Source organism: Protopterus annectens, chromosome 7.part0, assembly GCF_019279795.1.
Source record: "Protopterus annectens isolate FY-2018-M chromosome 7.part0, PAN1.0, whole genome shotgun sequence".
In the NCBI taxonomy this organism is placed as follows: Eukaryota; Metazoa; Chordata; order Ceratodontiformes; family Protopteridae; genus Protopterus; species Protopterus annectens.
In genome coordinates this window covers 808928373-808948166 of record NC_056739.1, presented here as the reverse complement: position 1 = coordinate 808948166, position 19794 = coordinate 808928373, and the positions used below count along the sequence as shown (strand labels likewise).

Below are 19794 nucleotides of genomic sequence, written 5' to 3'. Positions count from 1 at the left end.
GATTAAATAACCTCTGGGTATTATCCTCTGCACCCATAAATCAGTGGTTACTTTTAGTCAGGCTCTCCACTGCAGGTATAGTCGACCTCTGATTGCTTACAGAGGCAGGCAATTGGGACTCCTGAAAGGAGCACTGGAAGGGTTTCCCAAAGAAGGGCTCTTGGGACCCTTGGTTCTGCGTGCCTCTGACACAAGGGTAGCATCTTCCAGAATTGATCTCCTGCCCTCTGCCCTTGAGGGAACTCTCTCCTTGTGTGTCCTGGCAAAATTTCTTGAACCACATTTTACCACCACCTCTCTGACCCTTACAAGAAGGTCTCGGGGGGGGGGTTATGCCCATGGCAGAAAGGGTCTTATCATCTTGTTCACACCTGGGCAACGTATCTTTGATCTTGGGACTAAAAATGGCAAGGCTGTACAATGGAGTGTTGACAAACGAAGACTTAAAAGGCTCCACAAAGTCACACAGGTGCATCCAGGCATGACTCCTCATAGATATCCCAGAACCCACCGCTCTACTCGTTCCTTCAGTTGCATGCTCGATGAGCCTCATGGAAAAGTTAGCTACAGAATGTAGGGTTGCCAGCTGGGAGGAAACCTTTTCTCATACTCCTCAACTACAGCTCCCTCAATGGTATTTGATAGCTGCTTGATCAGATCCCTTTGTAACCTGGTGAAGTGGGAAAGATAATTCAGTGATCATAAGGCAAAGGTCGCTGAGGAAAAGACTCGCTTCCCACATCTATCCATCATCCTAGAATCCTTATTAGGAGAATGAATACTGGAACTCTCTTCTGATAGTTCCTTTTTAGTTGCTGCCACCACAACCATGGCATCTACTACAACCCCTTTTGTCCAAAAAGTCTTGTCAGCTGGAGTGGTGATTATCTTGCTTGGTCTCCACAGGAGGGGTAGCTCGACGGAATCTGGGCTCTCCCATGCTCGCTGAGAGATCAATTCTATGAGCTCATTGGCAGGCAGAGTGACCCAGGAAGTAGATGGACAGGATCCGAAGGCTGCCAGGTACACCGACTCCTCAGGCAAAAGATTACTGGACTGCCAGTCACCTCTCTGTGTTAAAATGTCCAAAATATATCCAAAAGAGACATCCTCAGAAGGTGACCATGGGGAACTTTCTCCCTCATCGAGGTCGGCATCTTCCATGGCTGACTCCTCGGTGGAGTCCAAATGCTTCCTCTTGCAGGTCCTCTTCCAAAATATCTCCTCAGTGGGGTACTCTGGGGAAGTATCGGAAGAGGCAGGGGTATGTCAATGAGTAACCTGGGGCCAAAGGTCCCATTGTCCCTGAGGAACGTCTTAATCAGAAAGTGTACACAGGAGGAAAAAAATGGGGCTGAAGATCTGAGGGGGGAGATGACTTCCTAGTTGCAGAGGCAGCTATAGCCCCAAAGGCTGAATGCTCCTGAGTGGGGAAGGACTCCGGCTCTGACAAGCCATGCCTGTGGGACAGAGACCTCCCCAGCTCTGAAGACAGCTCGCCTGGGGTTGAAGTCAGCACTGAGCTCACCGGCATGGAAGCCCCAAGGTGCATAGACTGCTCCAAAGGTCTGGGAGTCAATTGCACCCATAGTCCAACAGGTTTGCTATAACTCCGAGAGCTCTCCAACTCCACAACAACAACAAAAAAAAAAACGAAGAGCTCCGAGCGAAGGTCTGACCCGCAAAAAAAGAAATCCTTGGATCTGAGCTGGAAGTCACCAGGCATGTCAGATCTGATAACACTGAGACTTGCCCTGAAATCAGAGGAGGAACCAGAGGGGGAGTGGACGGACCTTGGACCATATGGGTTGAAGGCAAAGGGGACTTAGTAATGCCCTGCACCCACAAAATTTTCTAAACCATGCTTTCCATATCTTCCTCTGCAAGGCTTCTGGTAGGACAGGAAGAGGATGCTGAAGGAGACTTTGGCCTGCTAAGAAAAGGAGATGGCACCCTCAAAGGCACCGGATCTACAGATGGGGAGTGCCGAGTCCTTGGCAGGGAGGTAATGGGCTTAGAAGTACTGGAGGAATGTGTGAAGGCTACCAGCCTAGCTAGATAGAATTTTGTAGATTATGTGAAGGCTGCCAGTCTAGCTAGATAGAATTTTGTAGATAATTCTGTCATTTGGAGATATTAATATAAGCCACAGGCTTGTTCTGTTAAATGTAAGAAAATTGTGTTAAATGTTGAACATCAAAAAAGTAACATTAGTGCACTCTGCTGGAAGAAAGCTGATAAGTCAAGCATTGTATGACTGTTTGATCTCAAACCCAGGGCCATGATGTATGGACCAGCAGATTTCTTCTATTGTTTTGAGACCAGAGTTAATTGCTAGATTTTACATATATAATGTCTTTAATTGCTGTGGTTTCCTGACCAGGTGCAAGATCAAAGATAAATTATGCTCTGAGTTTCTGTTAGCCTGGGAACCAGAGAAGAATGATGTAATCTAAAATAAGTCAGCAGTGATGTATTATCAATTTAAAAGACTGTCTCAGACAGAGAGAGAGAGAGAGCATTTTGGATTTTGTCTAAAGTGACAACTCACCAGTACTCTGCTTTTGCTCTATATGTAAGTTTATTTAGAACTGTGATTGCTCTTAGGAAAAGATAGAAAATAAAGAAGTTATGCACTCACCATAACGTTCCATCTGAGTAGTTATACTTCATTTTTCTGCAACCTGTGGGTATACGGATCCGTATCGGATCCGAGCCGGCAACTTTTTTTCTAGCATCTGCTCCAAGCTCCGAGCTCCTCCCCTTACCCATAATGTCCTACCATCTCATATCTTCCCTCAGATCGAGTTTGCTGCAACTAACAATATATATGCAACTCAACCCAATAACCAACCTGAAAACAGGATAAGGTCCGGGGGACGGAGGGAGGGAATGTTGCAGAAAAATGAAGTATAACTACTCAGATGGAACGTTATGGTGAGTACATAACTTCTTTATCTGAAATAGTTAACTTCATTTTATCTGCAACCTGTGGGACAGCTACTCCAGTCCTGGGAGGCCCTTATGGAAGGATATTCCTGAGCACCGCAGAGCCAAAGGATGCTCTACCCCTCGAAATCAGATCCAATTTGTAATGGGAAATGAAGGTATGTGAATTGGCCCATGTCGCTGCTGCACGAATATCGTCCAAAAGTACCCTGGACCAAAAAGCAGCAGAAGTCGCCATGGACCTGGTAGAGTGAGCCTTAACTATACCAGGAGGAGATAAACCTTTTGCTTTGTAGGCATGTGAAATGCAAAGAGTGATCCATCTGGCTAAAGAAACTTTAGAAATAGCTTTTCCCATAAACGCTTTGGAAAAGGAAACAAACAGTTGGTCAGTCTTGCAGAAAGACTTTGTTCTATGAAGATAAAAACGAAGTTGTCTATGAACATCTAACAAATGGAGTTTGTATCCACCTTTATTTTGGAAGTTGGGAAAGAAAACGGGCAGATTAATGGACTGGTTTATGTTTGCTTCAGATGCCACTTTAGGTAAGAAGGAAGGGTTAGTACGGAGGGAGACCCTATCCTTATGGAAGACCAAATACAGAGGCACGGCAGACACAGCTTGAAGCTCAGAAACTCTCCTAGCTGATGAGAGCTAGGAAAGCTGTCTTCCAGGACAAAAATTTTAAGTCCACCAAAGCTGCAGGTTCGAAAGGAGGGGCCACCAATGCCTGTAAAACAAAAGTAAGGTCCCAAGGAGGTACAGAATCCTTGACAGGAGGCTGTAACAGAAAAGTACCTTTAAGAAAAGCCTTACACAGCCTAGAGGAGGCTAAGGCCATGTTGTCTTCACCAACGTGAAAACTGGAAATGGCTGCCAATTGTACTTTCACTGTGGAGGAACTAGCTCCTTGCTGAAAGATACCAGACAGGAAGTCCAACACCGCTGGAACAGGGGCTGTAAAGGGATCTATTTTTCTCTGTGATGCCCAAATGGAAAAGCGCTTCCATTTACTGCAATAAAGTTTCCTAGTGGAGTCTTTAAGAGAGGCCACCAGAATGGATTTTACCTGGGATGAAAGACTGGGAGTCCTGGCGATTAACGGAACTGGAACAACCAAGCTGTTAGCTTGAGGCTGACCAGATTGGGCGGACATGTCCCCGACGGACGGGAAATTAGATCCGGGCAGGGATCCAGAACCCACGGGGGAGCTAAGAGATGAGACCAAAGGAATGGGAACCAAATCTGACGAGGCCAGAACGGGACAATGAGGATCACTTTGCACCGTAGTTGGCAAGCTTTCTGAAGAAACTTTGGAATGAGAGGTAAAGGTGGATAAGCATACAGAAGCCCGGGGGGCCAAACATGGACTAGAGTGTCTCTGGGGACTTCCCCTGGTGAGGGAATCAGAGCAAAGAACTCACTGCACTTCGCGTTGGAAGGAGATGCGAAGAGATCGCAGCAAGGCTGACCCCATGTCAGGAAAATCTCCTCTGCTACTGACTGTTTTAGAGACCACTCGTAAGGCATCAGAATCACCAGGCTCAATCTGTCCCCTAAAATGTTGGAGCGCCCCGGGATGTGCATTGCTATCAGAAACCGACCGGTGGAAATTGCCCATTCCCACACTCTCATGGCCTCGCGACATAGAGGGTAGGATCTGGTTCCCCCTTGCTTGTTGATATACCAGACGACCGACATGTTGTCTGACTGAATTGCAATCAATCCGAGAGGGAGGACTGTCTGAAAGGCTTCCAACGCTAAAAGCACTGCCCTCATCTCTAGAACATTTATGTGCAAATTGGTCTCTGTCTGGGACCACGTGCCTTGGACTGTCCTTCTCGAACAGTATCCCACCCACCCGAGTTGGGAGGTGTCCATGGTCACTGTGGTTTGGACTGGGGGTGATGCAAATGGACGTCCTTTTGATATCTCCAGTGAAGTTAACCACCAAAGAAGAAATGTCCTGCAGATGTGACTGATCTTGATCGGAAATTCCATGGGTAGGTCTAGCCAAGACCACTGAACAGCCAGAGTCCATTGAAGAACCCGCATGTGAAGGCGAGCATATGGGAGAATAGATATGGTGGCAGCCATGGAGCCCAGAGCCCAGAGAACCTCGCTCGCCTTTGAAGACTTGGAGTTCGCTATCTGAGCAATGTGGCACCTGAGATGTAGAATCCTGTCTGGAGTTAGGAATACCTTCATCTGCAAAGTGTCTAACCATGCCCCAATGAAGTCTAGAATTTGTACTGGTTGCAAATGGGATTTGTGAACATTGACTGTAATTCCCAGTAGGCCTGCCAACCGAATGAAATAATCTCAGGCCAGACACAAGTGATGCTTGTTGTGTGCAGCGAAGAGCCAGTCGTCTAGGTATGGAAACACCTGAATACCCTGAAGCCTCAGGTGAGCTGCTACAACTGCCATTACCTTGGTGAACACCCTGGGGCTGTGGTGAGACCAAAGAGTAGGGCTCTGAACTGAAAGTGACTGGCTCCCAGCTGGAAGCACAGAAACCTCCTGGAGTTCTGTGTATTTTGATGTGGTAGTAAGCATCCCGAAGGTCTAACGAGCACATCCAGTCGCACTCTCGGAGATAAGGTAGAATGGACTGTAGGGTGACCATCCAGAATTTCTGTTTTGCTACCGACAGGTTTAATGTTGACAGGTCTAGAATGGGCCTGAGGTCCCCCATCTTTTTTGGCACCAAAAAAAAACCTTGAGTAGACGCCTAGTCCGGACTGATCGGGGAGGACCTTTTCGATGGCTCGTTTGAGAAGCAGCTTTGAAACCTCTAGAGCTGTGGCCTCCCTGTGAGCGGGTGGAACATCCGGGAGGTGTTTTGTAATATTTGGAGGGGCAATGAAAGGAATAGAGTAACCTCTGAATATTATCTGAAGAACCCAGCGATCTGTCGTAATGGACTCCCATGCCGCTGGATGTAAGGACAATCGTCCCCCGACTGCCTCCAGAGTAGGACAGTCAGGCAACCCCTCAGGGCTGCAGACCGAGTCTATCAGAGAAGGGTTCCCTAGACTTGAAATTCCTGGGACCCCCTCTACCTCTGGGTCAGCGTCGATCCTGTCCCCCTCTGCCTCTGGGGGAATAGCTGTCCTGAGAATCCCGGGAAAAAATTTTCGGAACCACATCTTCTTCTGCCCTCTTTGATTCCTAGAGAAGGACAGCTGAGGGTTAAAGAAGCCGACTCCGATGGCAGACAAAGTCTTCCCGTCCTTTTCGCTCTGGACAAGTGTGTCACGTACTGTCTTCCCAAAGAAGGAAGAACTGTTGTAGGGAGCGTTGATAAACGACGCCTTGAAAGGGTCCGTGAACTGACACAATCTGAGCCAGGCATGATGCCTCATGGCTATGCATGTCCCAGCCACTCTAGCTGGTCTTTCTGTGGCATGGGAAAGTAGCCGCATAGATGTATTTGAGTCTGACTTCATAGTAGACATTTTCGCCAAGAACAGCTGTCTGTCCTGTGGCGATAAAGACTCAGGGGGTGTCTCAGCGAATTCCGAAGCAAGGTCTCACTGAAGTCGAATCACATGTGCCAAATAGTTCAGCGCACGGATAGAAAAAGTCACTGAGGAGTATATGCGCTTCCCAAACCTATCCACCGACCTGGACTCCTTGTCTGGGGGGTGGACTAAGGAACTCTCCTGTGCTAGTTCCTTCTTTGTGGCCGCTGCGAACAACATAGCATCAACTGGGGCTCCTTTCGAACAGGATTGTCTATCAGAAGGAGGAGATAAAACCTTGTCAGGATGTTTGGGGATGGGCTCTACGGTATTGGGCTCCTTCCATGCCCTCGTGGTGATGAGGTCCACCACGGGGTCTGCTGGTGGGGACACTCAGGAAGTAGATGGGCCCGTGCCAAATGCCACCAGGAATACTGACTCATCCCTAGAAGGTTTTGGGGCTGACCAACCTCCCCTCTGGCGGAGGATCTCCATAATTTCTCCGAAGGAGACGTCTTCGGGAGGTGACCAGGGGGAACCTTCTCCTTCATCTAAGTCAGTGTCAGTGGTGAGGGACTCGGGGGAGTCCAAGTGCCTCCTTTTGCACTTGCGCTTGCGGTGACCCTCTTCAGTGGGACTTTCAGAAGGGGATCCGTGGGCCGCAGGGGTTTCCTTGGGGAAAATGACCTGGGGATCCCCTGGCATGGGCTGTTCCTGAGACAGGATGAAGGGAGTCTTCGCCAAATCCAGGGGGGCCTGGGTGGTATCCGAGGGGATGGGCTGGGGTCTCAATCCCTGGGAGAGAACCCTCTCCACCACTTCGAAGGCCAAGGGAGAAGTCCTTCCTGGATCTGAAGCAGGGACCGGAGCTGAAGACAGGGTAGCCTGAGGTCTGAGGGAACGGATCGGGTCTGAAAGGGTCGGAGCAAAAGAATCCATTCCCCTGGGTCCGACTCCCTGTCCGAGGCTCCGAGAGTCACTTGGATCCGAACAAGTCGGATCCGAGGAACTCAAGGTAACAGCCGGAGTCGAGGTTGGAGGAACCGTTGGCACCGAGCTACCAGCTATGAAAAACCTCGGATCCAAGAGCCCCAAAGCCAAAGCACAGATCGGGGAAGGACAGATGGGGCGGAAAAGAGGCATGGAGGTCTCCCCTCCAGAGGGAGTGGGACTTGGCAAGACTCCCATCTGAATTTGGGTCTGAATAAATCTCCGCATCATCCTGTCCATATCCATGTCCGATAGGCTCTGAGTTGACCTCGAAGAGGCCACTGACTCGGATCTGGCTGGTCTGCGCAGAGGGGTGCAGGGCCTCGTGTCCGAATGTTCCAATGGCTCTGGTGAGAAACGAGGAGACCGGAGCCAAGGAGAAACAGGCCTCATGGTCTTAGATGGAGGGCTGAGAAAGAGCTCCCTGTCTGGGGATCTCTTAAGATGCCTGTCCTTCTTTTTCTCCCTTTCTTCTCTGTGCCTTTCCTTTTCCTTCTCTTTTTTTTTTCCTTATCTTTGTCAGACTCTCTGACTGAAGATCTGTTCTTCAAAGACCCATCGCCAGACAAAGAGGGAGGTTGAGTCCCTGTCTGGGGTGGAACACTAGTGACCGAGACCGAGGCAGATTCCAGCATGGCAACAGGGAGAAGGCCTTTGGTAACTAGCTTGGCCTTACGATCCCTAAGGGCCCTAGGGTTGAAGCCTGAACAGATAGCACACTGAGTGGATAAATGTGCCACTCCTAAGCATATCACACACAGAGTGCGATAATCGGCACGGGAAAGCTTATGGCCACATTCTGTACATTTTTTGAACACAGGCTTTGGCTGGTCAGCCATAGTCCTGCACTCAAAGGTATAAGCACTACCTTTCCAAAAACCACACACACACACACACACACACACACACACACACACACACACACACACACACACACACACACACAGGTAGGGGAAGGGCAGGCCTAACTACTACTCTAATACAAAAACTTTTTTTTTTTTACACCAACGACCAAATGCATTACTACAGAAGGGTAGGAAGGGGAATCCTAGTCAAGCACACCTAGATATAAGCAAAAGGTTTCTACTTACTATCTCTTAGCTCAGAGCAAAGAACACCACAATGCACACTACTTGTACGGCAAATGAGATCTGAGGGAAGATAGGAGATGGTAGGGCATTATGGGTAAGGGGAGGAGCTCGGAGCTTGGAGCAGATGCTAGAAAAAAAGTTGCCGGCTCGGATCCGATATGGATCCATATACCCACAGGTTGCAGATAAAATGAAGTTAACTACTTCAGATAGTAAGTTTAGTCTAGCTGTTTTCTATATTTATGTCAGAACTATTCTACAGTATTATTTAAGCATTTTCCTGTGATGTCTGAACTCTTGACTAGCACTGTGTAGTAAGAAGAATCATCTTGTGTTTTTATTATTTATTATTAAATATTTTTAAACCTTTCAACTATGGCTGTTTTGTGTAGAGATAATTTAAGCTCTAGAGTACATTGCATGTATATAGTGATACTGTACAAAGCCACTCCAATAAGCCTTAAAAGTTCTGGTCACACTTACTAACTAGATAATATTGCTCAGTAATAATTGGACACCCTTTGGTAAGGGCCTTTTTAGTAGCTGATACTAGGGGTTCTGGTGGCAGTGGACTACTACCTTATAACCTGGGCAGAAGGGGCATACATAGAGAACCTGTGCCAGCCTTCCCCAGGAATGTATGTGTGTTTGTATATAAATCATATCTTAAAGAGTGTGTGTGTGTGTGTGTGTGTGTGTGTGTGTGTGTGTGTGTGTGTGTGTGTGTGTGTGTATGTGTCAGCTACTTGGGCAAGGACACGAAGCACTGGTTGGACCGAGGGAGTGCTGGGAGGACTTGGCTTGGAACCCTAGCTAAGGACTCCACTCTATAGCTGTGCCAGTGAGGAGTCTTATTGCGGATCTGGAGAGAAAAAGAGAAACCAGCTCCAGATTAACTGTGATCTATGTGTGCTCTTAAGGGAAATTGTACTTTACTGTGTGTGTAATTGTTATCCTCCCCAATGTGGATGCCCCTCACTGGTGCTAGTGGTGAGGATTGAGGATCCTTGATTACTGGGCCAGTGCGCATGCTTCACAGTAGGATCCAACCACAGCAGCTCCAACCTATCATTACCGGAGGGACTCGGAGCCAAAGAAGTCGGATCCAAGGAAGAAGTGCTCGGCGCCAAAGGCTCTGATCAAGCTACTGTATCAACAGATTTGGATATTTTTGGTCTCGGCTCTGAGGAATCTGTTGAAGAGCCGAGGAAGGTCTCTTCTTCATGCTATCAGTACTTTTGGAGAAAGAACCAGGGCTCGAATGAGCTGATTTAGATTTCACCACAGATTTATCACTACCAGAAGTGATCTCACCAAAAGATGAAGGTAACAAACCCCTCAAAATATGCTTATATTTTCTTGCAACCAGGGCCCAGTGGTTAAAGGAATGGCAAACAGCACAGTCTTCTTGCAGATGGTGGGGGCCCAAACAGAAGGTGTGCGACTTACTGTACAGAATTTTGTGACCACAATATGCATATTTTTTAAAGCCCGCAGGTTTATCCTGTTTCTCAGCCATTAGTAAAATAAAATATGGCAGAAAACGCACACACACAAGGTAGTGTACCCCCCAGACAGAAACCGGGAAGAAAGAAAATTACAAAAAGAGAAGGAAAGAAACACCCTTTTTTTCTGTAGAGAGACGAATGCAGGAAGGGAAAGGCTACTAACGACAGTAGTGAAATTACCGCCAAGAGTAGTTGGGAAGGGAAAGTAACCTAATAAATAAATGGTTACAGTGAAGAGGAAAAGCAATCTCAGTACTAGAGACAGAATAAAAGATAAACAGTTTTTATAAAAAAATCTGAAATTATAACCTGACTGTCCAAGAGCAGAAGGTTTATACCACGTGTTCGCAAACCGGCAAACGCAATCTGAGGTAACAGGGAGAGGTGGATTGTGGATAAGGGGAGGTGTCCAAGAGCTTTTTGGGTGCCATGAGCTTAGTAATGGCCGAGTCGGATCCAATGGATCAAATCCAGACCCATATGTAAGAACGGAATGAAAAACTGACAATATCAGATTTATTAATATATTATTAATATGTAATATGATTAATAATTAAACTTACAGTAACTACAGGCATTCGAAATGATCACTGCTGCAGTAGCCTTAGCTATATGGGTTATAGGGGAAGAAAAGAATCTTTTACCCAGTCTGTCAAGAAGTTTACTCTCTTCATCTTCAGGAGCTGGATTAGGGGTGGTAGAGGTAACTTATGGGTCTGCCCTAAGATGAGAAAAAAGACATGTTACTTTGAGAGACTTTATACAATTTCTTTTCCTTTTTTGTACTGATGGCTGAGAGTCAGGAGCGCTGCCCTTTCTGACAGACATCAATTTTTAGATATACCTTTTACAGAGAAAATGGAAGGTTCCCAAAGGGGATACTTATCTGCCCAAAGCTGTAGCTGAAGCCGGCACCAATACTAATGCTGCTGAGCTGACAAAACGTCTGCATAAGAATACATATGGCAAGAAAGTTCTCAGTTTTGGCATGACACATATTCCAATGCTAGAAGCAAATGTACCGAGTTTGAGGAAGGAGCCTGAAGCTTTGTAGAATGACTGCATATCTGACATCCTTGGTAGGTTACATCTAATATAGTTATGGCTAGTGCAACAGGAATGAAGAACACCATGCCTTAAAATTTTCTGACATTTCCATGACAAACAGCAGAACTATGCATCTTACTGGTGCGTGGAAATGATGGGAAATACCAACTCTTGGACCACAACATGCCTCAAGACAAAAAACATACATACATACACATACTATGAAAGTCAGCGATTTAACTGCCAAAAGCACACTTAATCTTTGCTTCCAGAAGGGTTCATTACACAACTATCACTTCAAATACTTAAATTCTGTAATTATTCTTCATAATATGATTAAAACAGTACATTTACGTACTCATCAACATGAAAATAAATAAGAACTACTGAAGAACTGCTCGTGAATAGAAAAAGACACTAAAACAAAAAACTGTTTACTCAATAGCAAGAAAAACTGAAGATGGTGTAGTGTAACACTTTTATACAGAACACCTTCCAAATTATATTAGGGGAGCAGCAGCAGTATACAAACAAAATTAATCCTAGCATAGTGTCTCTTCAATAAGAGAGACCGATAAGAAGAATGACAATTGCAAGTAGAACCATGTTTGTTAAATATTCTTCTGCAAGAGTCTTCGCCAAAGAATGATTTATGCTTGCACTTTATCATCTAATTTTCCCTGCTGTATTCATTCTAATTAAGGGCATTACCTTCATCTCCTACCCTGGTTATACTTCTAATACAAAGCATCCAAACTACTGAAAAAATCAAATGTATTGGTTTAACTGTATCACCTTTCAGAAAATTATGATCCTACAGAAACACTCCATCAATCACACTCAAACCTGCACTATTTTGTAATCTAAGCAAAAGCCGTGCAATACTGAAGTTGGTTATATTAAGAACAAATGTGAAAGGAGCATTATCCCCTGCATAAGGGTTAAGGGATGATTGCTTCTAGGTGAAATATGTGCATGTTTGAGTCCAACTGTAATTCAGTGAAAAGTCTCCTGATCAAATGTACTACAGTAGAAAATATATCCCCTGTCTCAACAACTATTCATAATGGCAAAAACAGACCCTTCTAAGGAAAAAAAATTGGCCATTTTTATTTATTTTTATTTACATGTTAACTGGGTAAATGTTTGAACATCCTAAGGCTACTTTATTTTTTTATTTATTTATTTAGTTGCCTAATTTTTATTCTCTCTCTTTTTACAGCCTTACACCCGGGCGCTCCCTTCCCTCAATCTATATTCAAGGACTGCCACTGCCCCAAACAGAAGACACCTTTGAATTGTCTACTACCCAGGCTCCATCAATCGTCACCACTGAGAATACTTTCTCTACCTAAGGAAACCTAAATGTATGTAGTCTTAATAAGGAAACATCCTTTTGCAAAGCCTGTATTATTCTGACCTCCCATGTGCGTGATAGTAGCCTACCGCAGCTTGTTTGCCACTGTCCCACCTCCAGTCTTTCTCAATGTTTCCTAGACCCAGTCTGTAGTGAATGAAGACTCTTCCCTCACTCTGTACACCCTCTCCTTGCCACCTATAGTTTTCAGCTATTTATCAGCTATTTTAAACATTCCTGCAGACGCTTGCTCAGTCTTTTCCCCTCCTAACCTCCACCAAAGTTTAACAGCTATTTTATCTCCAAACTCTATCAGCTAATTTACTTCTGCTCTACCACTCTCATAAATACATAACTCCCTCTACTTCCCAGGACTATAACAACCTCATATACCTTGCTCAAATTACCTTCATTAACTCTTCAGCTGTAGCCCACATTATTTCTTGTATTACAGTCTCTGATAGTTTCTGCAGTCTCCACTCCCCTCTGGCTCTACCCACTCCGTTCACTCTGCAGACTCACTCCACTCCCTTACCGTACCCCCAAATTCCACCCACACCCAGGGGCTCTAAACTTATACTCACATAACCACTCCTACTTCCTCCCTACCTATTAAACTCCATCTCTTTCAGCATCCCTCACTTTTTACTCCCTCCCCCTACATACCATCTATCACCTCCCCTATCCCTCCCATCTTAATAAGGCAATACCTACTCCTATACCTTTCTCAACACCATATATAACTACCTTATCTAAATCTCAACATGCTTACAAAAGACACATCCTTCTCTATTCAACTACTACTTCTTCTGAACCTTATCTACATCTACTACCTTACCCATCTCACCACTACTACCCACTCACCATTTCTTCATACAACCAACTCACTCCCCACAATACACTCACAGTCATTTAGGTCAATATCCCCCAGCCTGTATCCCATTAACAACTATCTATTTTTCCACTACAAACTAATCACTCCTTATAAAATCTCTAGCCCCCCCTCTAACCCCCAAAACCCTCACAAATCTAATAATAAACAACATAGAAACAAAGCAATCCAAATACCACTTCAGCATAATCCAGCATCTAACAACCATACTTCTATCTGGAGATATATACCTTAACCCTGGCCCAAACACCTCCTCCTCTACATCCAAATCCATCCTACTAGCTTCTCTAAATGCCCAAAGCATAGCTAACACAATTCCCAATCTGCATGCCTGACTACTCTACAAAAACCTGACATCTTAGCTATCACAGAAACCTGGCTAAAACCTCATATAAAAGATGCTGAAATAATACCACCTAACTACTCCAACATCAGAAAAGACAGGGCCCACAGAAAGGGTGGCGGAGAAGCTCTACTCCACTCATCCTCCCTATCCGTTACTCCCGATAACAAACCCATTCCCCACTTCGCCAACGAAGAATTAATACCAGCTCTACTTAAATTAAATAGACACAAACACATATGCATAGCCTCCCTTTACATTCCCCTGGAGACAATACCTCAGTACTTGAAGATATCCTCTCATGGCTTTCTACCAATATCAGCAATGCAACTATAATCCTGGGAGACACAAACATTAACTGGTCCTCCATTCAGTCCCCTTCACACCCCCTAAACATCAACCTATATAATTACTCTCAGATCATCAACTCCATAACCAGGCCATCTAAAGACTTTGGTAGCACCCTAGACTGGATCTTAGTCTCTCACCCCACTACTACCTTGATAGTGGGACTCTTCCCAATTCCCTCAGCTACCACCTCCCCATCTTTACAAGGTGTCTTCCTTCCCCTTATATATAACACATAATTACATCACCACTCGCTACCTAAAAAACTTCAACCATAAGCCTTCTCTGACTCCCTAAAATCACTAAACTAAAACCCTCTAAAAACTCTACCCCTGGAAAATGCTGTTGCCCACTTCAATTCAACTTTCCTAAAACTGTTAGATACCTATGTCCCCATAAAAACCAAAAGAATAAGAAACAAAACTGCCCCTTGGCTAACCAAAAACACACTAACTGCCATGCACCTTAGAGACAAAGCCTGGGCATGTTACCAAAGAAACAAAACTCCCACCACCCTTAATGAGTTCAAAACACTTCACAACAGAGTTAAAAAGCTTATTACAGCAGACTGACAGAATTACTTCTCCTTACTTCAAAACAACCATAAAACCAATCCACAAAAATTCTGGAAAGGTATCACTACCCCCCTAAAAGCTGGCATAACAGAAACCCAAAGCCCTGACCCAAATGCATTAGATATAGATCTGGCCACCCAATTTAACTCTTTTTTCATAGACTCTATTTCCAAACTAACCTCATTCTTCTCTAATAACACTTTACCCCCCCCCCACACTTTTGCATCTCCTCTCTTGTCACCCCCCTCACCTCCACATTCTCATACCCTCTCTTCCCAACCCCCATCATTCTCCATAAAACTCATTCCAACTTCTACCATAAAAAACTCTTGCAAAAGCTGAAACCATGCTTCAATGCCCCCGATAACATTCCCTCATTCTTCCTTAGCATAGCTGCCAAAGCCATTGCCTTCCCCATCACTATCCTAATCAATCGCTCTATCCAAGAAGGTTTTGTACCCCAACTCTGAAAAAAGGCTTTCATCATACCCCTGCACAAAGGAGGCAATAATAACAATATTACAAACTTCCGTCCCATCGCCATCCTCTCTCCCATCTCTAATCTCCTAGAAAAATGTATCCATCTTCAACTCCTGCCCTACCTCATAGATAATAACTTATTAACTCCCATTCAACACGGATTCAGACCCAGTCACAGCACTATGACTGCCCTCCTATCCTTCCTGGAAACTGTGAATAAAGCCAGGGATTCTGGCTTTACTGTATCTACCCTCCTACTTGACCTCTCTAAGGCCTTCAATACCATCTCTCACAATCTTCTCCTTACTAAACTTTCTAAACTAAACCTATCCTTTTCCTCTCTCAATTGGTTCACCAGCTACCTCTCTAACAGGCAACAAGCAGTCAAGTGGAAAAAGGCCATTTTCTCTTTCCTTAACACCCCCACTGGTGTCCCCCAGGGTTCCATATTGGGTCCCCTCCTCTTCAATATATTCATAAATGATTTCTTCCACTCAATCCCTTATGCTAACTTTATTCAATACGCAGATGATTCAACTATAATCTGTGCTGCCCCATCCATCCCCACTCTCTTAAACCTTATTCAAGATGCCTTCTCTACCACAGAACAGTGGATGAAAGACAATCACCTAGCACTCAGTGCATCAAAAACCAAACTCATGGTATTTACCCCCTCTAAAACCACCACCATTGATAGAAACCTATTCTCCATCACTACCCAGAAAAACACACCTCTTGAACTGGTATCTGAAACCAAACTATTAGGGGTCCACATTGATGACCAGCTTAAATTAAACTCCCATCTACAACTAAACATAAAAAAACACCAAAAACTTGACATGCTCTACTGCCATAATCGCTACCTCACTGCATCTACTAAGTTCACTCTCTCTACAACATTTCTCATCCCTTCCCTCCTTTATTGTGCCCCTCTCCTAACAATCCTCTTTCAAGACAAAACTATCCTCTTGTTAAAATAAAATTGCCAAATTTGCCACTGGCCACAAATCATCAACCCACCACTATGCATCTCTCCACAAATTAAACTGGCTAGAACTACCCAACTATCTCACCTGTACTCAACTTACTTATGCACACAAACTCATTTTTCATACCTCCCTCTGTCCCTCCCTTTGCTCTACCTTTAAAATGCACCACCCAGAAAGACTCCTAAGATCTAACAACCAAAACCTAATAGAATTGTACAAACCTCTTCGTCCCCCAGGACAAAACCTCCTGTCCTTTGCCCTGGCACGCCTATGGAACTCCCTCCCTCCCTCCATCCGTACCACCACAAACCTCTCTTCCTTTAAAAAAATCACTTCACTCACATCTAACATACAAGTGGGAATGCTCTTGCTCCCACCCCACATAGCCTATTCTCCTCTTCCTACAGGCAACTATCTCATTTATTCCAGACTCTAATTTCATATTTGCATCTAGCAAATACTAAGCCAATTGTAAATAACTTCTTATAATTCTCTAATTGTACTATTCCATTTCAAGAAACTGTACATTTACAAATGCAATGTTTGTTTTTTGTACTTAATGTAACCTAAAATTTAATTGTAACTGCTTTAATCTTTGTTTTGCCTTGGAGCTTTTCTCCCCAAAACTCCATTGAAAACGGGTTCTTAATGGCCCAATGGACTATCCTGGTTAACCAACTGCAAATAAATAAATAAAAATAAAATCAAATGCTTTACTACATTTGTAACAAGCAGCTGCTACACATTAGGCCAAACAAAGAGTGCTACAGCACTTAAGTTCAAGGGGAAAAATCTTTCCTACTTTTAAACTACTGCAAACTATGTGCTACATTTGTAGTAACCAATTGCTACAGCATATACCACACACAATGTGCTACAGCGCCTCAGTTCTGACACCAAATGTAATATCAACATTTAAATACCAGTGCTAGTATGCAGAAAAGACTGTTCAGGATTTGCCAATCACACTCCCTAACACTTTGCATCAGTGGTGGCTGCCCTCTTAACCCCACCCGCGCTCTTCTTTTGCCCTACCTTGTCTGTGATAAGCAGGCATTACACCTGCTGGTCACATTGCAGCATATATCTCAGCTCTTTTCACTGTTTTTATTCTTTAGTTACAAGTCAGACTTACTAGACAGGTTTTTGCCTCTTCCTTCTCTTCTGCTTTAGCTGGATTATTTTTTTTCGCATTTTTTCTTTTGCATTCTTCTCCTTGAGTCTTTGCCTTCTGATTTCCACTTCCTACAACCTGACGCTTCTTAAGGTAGGAAAAGTTATTCTTTGTACCACTCTCATTACTTTCAGAACTGGGGGCACAATCTCTGGTAGCAGGAACTGAAAACATATTTTTCTTTCCTACTTTAATTTGTCTGCATTCTGAAAAATATAAAACATAAAGCAAAAGCAGGTAAATACAAAATAGTTTTATTTTATGAAATAACATGTCACACAATACACTGTAAATCTGAAATCAATACTTCCCAAACTGCGGAATTTATACTGTCTCTAACCTGAAACTGCTAATCAGTACAATACGTCAGACTAAACCTCAGATGCTGTGGACCAGAAATGGGATGCAAGCACTGAGTTAGTGTTGATATTGAGAGTTACTTGTACAGCCCACTGCTGCACTCTTATCCAGGGTGTAAACCAAAGCCCTGCAGGACAAAGATACTTTGATACTGCAAAGTAAAAGAGAGCACAGGAGCTTCAACCTATACAAGAAATACCAATAAGGAGTGCAGCTGAAAAATACTCCTAATATCCCACCAAACTGTTGAATGACAGACAAGACTGCATGAAGATACAAGAAATAAACTGAAGTAATGGGATGCAACCACTATTAGTTTTAAGTTCCTGAACAAACTTTCTAATTTTAGACTTTGGTATGATGCTATATTTTAAGGAAAACAGTGGAGTTTGACCTACATCCCATACTAGAGGACATAACAAAATAGCAAATAGTGTGGAAGCAGTGCAAATATATATATATATATATATATATATATATATATATATATATATATATATATATATATATATATATATATATATATATAAATAACTTAGTTAGGTTTGTACGTGAGAGTTTTTATCTGCCACATATTTACATGATTTTATTAATTTTTGAACTACTAGAGGAAGTTTTTATTTTACTTCTGTTCTTGTTTAAGTATCTTAGCTGTTGCAATTTTATATGTCAAACTTCTTGATGCAATGAGCCTTTCCTTCTAAAGAAATTCTTAAGATATGTTTTATTAATTAATGGTACATTCTTCACACGATGCCTATTGGAGAGTTTGAATTAATTAGATAATTAGGTTATGTTTAAATAGGATGAACTTGTTTTATTCTTTGATCTGAAGAAGCGTAGTAATACGCGAAAGCGCTCATCTACAGTTTTATAAAATAAAGATTTTGGTTTTTACAGTTGCTGCTGCCGTTTCTGTGTTAGAGACTGTACGTGTTTTGTTGCTCATACTTCTATTTAGTAACGCACAGTCTCTTTACGGTGAGGTGGTCTTTGTTGAATTTTTTCACTTGTTCTTGGCCGCTTCTCCACACAAGATGGCAAACTTAGAAGTCGAGCTAGACTATAATCCGAGCCCGAGGGTGAGTCTTACCATCAATAAATGGACTAGTATTGTGAATAGCAACAGTAACCCTTTATTGAGTTTGGATTTAAAGAATCATGCATCCGTTATTCATAACCATGATATAGACAACTCAGAACAGTTTATTCATTCACTGAAACAACTTGAGAACAACCTCTATAGACTGCAACGGCTTGTATGGCAGCGCAGACACTTAGAGGCATGCCTGCATTTTAAACTGATACCGAGGGGGATGCGAGTCCTTTGCATGCCCTCCTACGGTGAGCAGCATCCTCTGTTACTTAAGTCATGGCAACAGATTAACCTCGAAACCAGTTATAAATATATACAGTTAATTATTGATTATTTTACTCTGATAGAAAAGGAGTTGGTGGCAAAGGTTGATAAATTAAATACTGACATACGCAGCAGCTTCAACCATGATTCATGCCTAAAAAAACTTGATTATTTGTATATACAGGTTGATTCATATGCTCTCAAATTGCAATCTACCAAACAGAAGAAGTTGCAATGTGATTTCAAGGATTTTTCAGATGGCAATGTTTTTGTTTGGGCAAGGAAGGCTGAGAATGCTACCTCTACACGTAATGTACCTGTTGACACTGCTGCTATAGAAACCACATTGATTGACGCTGACTTAGCAAGTCCCATACCCAGAGATGTTGTAACAGTAAGTTCCGGGCAAACATCAGGAACCAGTTTTGCTACACCACCGGAGCTTCCTGTCTCCACAGAGGGAACCAATGTGATATCTACACCGCAACCTAATCAGGAAGCGGACCATGCCACTACATCCAGGAGAGAACTAGGAGCCATAAGGAAACATACAGCTCTACCCTGTGGTACAGATTTTTTACCCCTACCGATAAAAAAGTCAGCTCTACCGAGGGACAGATCGCAGAGCTGGGACAGGAGGAAACGGAAGTTTTCTGGAGAGAATTATCATCAACAGAGAAGGAGGTTCAGATAAAGGAACATTTGTTTTTCAACTTATCAAGGTTGGTACTCAGTTTGACTGACGTCAGTGTTTTAGATAAAGGTCTCTCCTTTATCCCTTCCCAAGGCAGCATATTGAACAGTTTGCTGACAGACTTACGGCTTTTTGCCAGGAACATAGCTCTTAAATTATTGTTTTATAA

At 43.6% G+C, this 19794-nt stretch overlaps 1 protein-coding gene across 1 annotated transcript in view; it reads right to left on the bottom strand.

The window, feature by feature from the left end:
* Positions 1 to 19794, bottom strand: part of ZCWPW1 (zinc finger CW-type and PWWP domain containing 1) — a 2385176-nt gene that overhangs the window by 2361616 nt on the left and 3766 nt on the right. The window contains exon 2 of the mRNA XM_044076340.1: positions 17173 to 17417. Within this exon, the coding sequence (XP_043932275.1) occupies positions 17173 to 17417 (245 nt within the window). The remainder of the gene's footprint in view (positions 1 to 17172; positions 17418 to 19794) is intronic.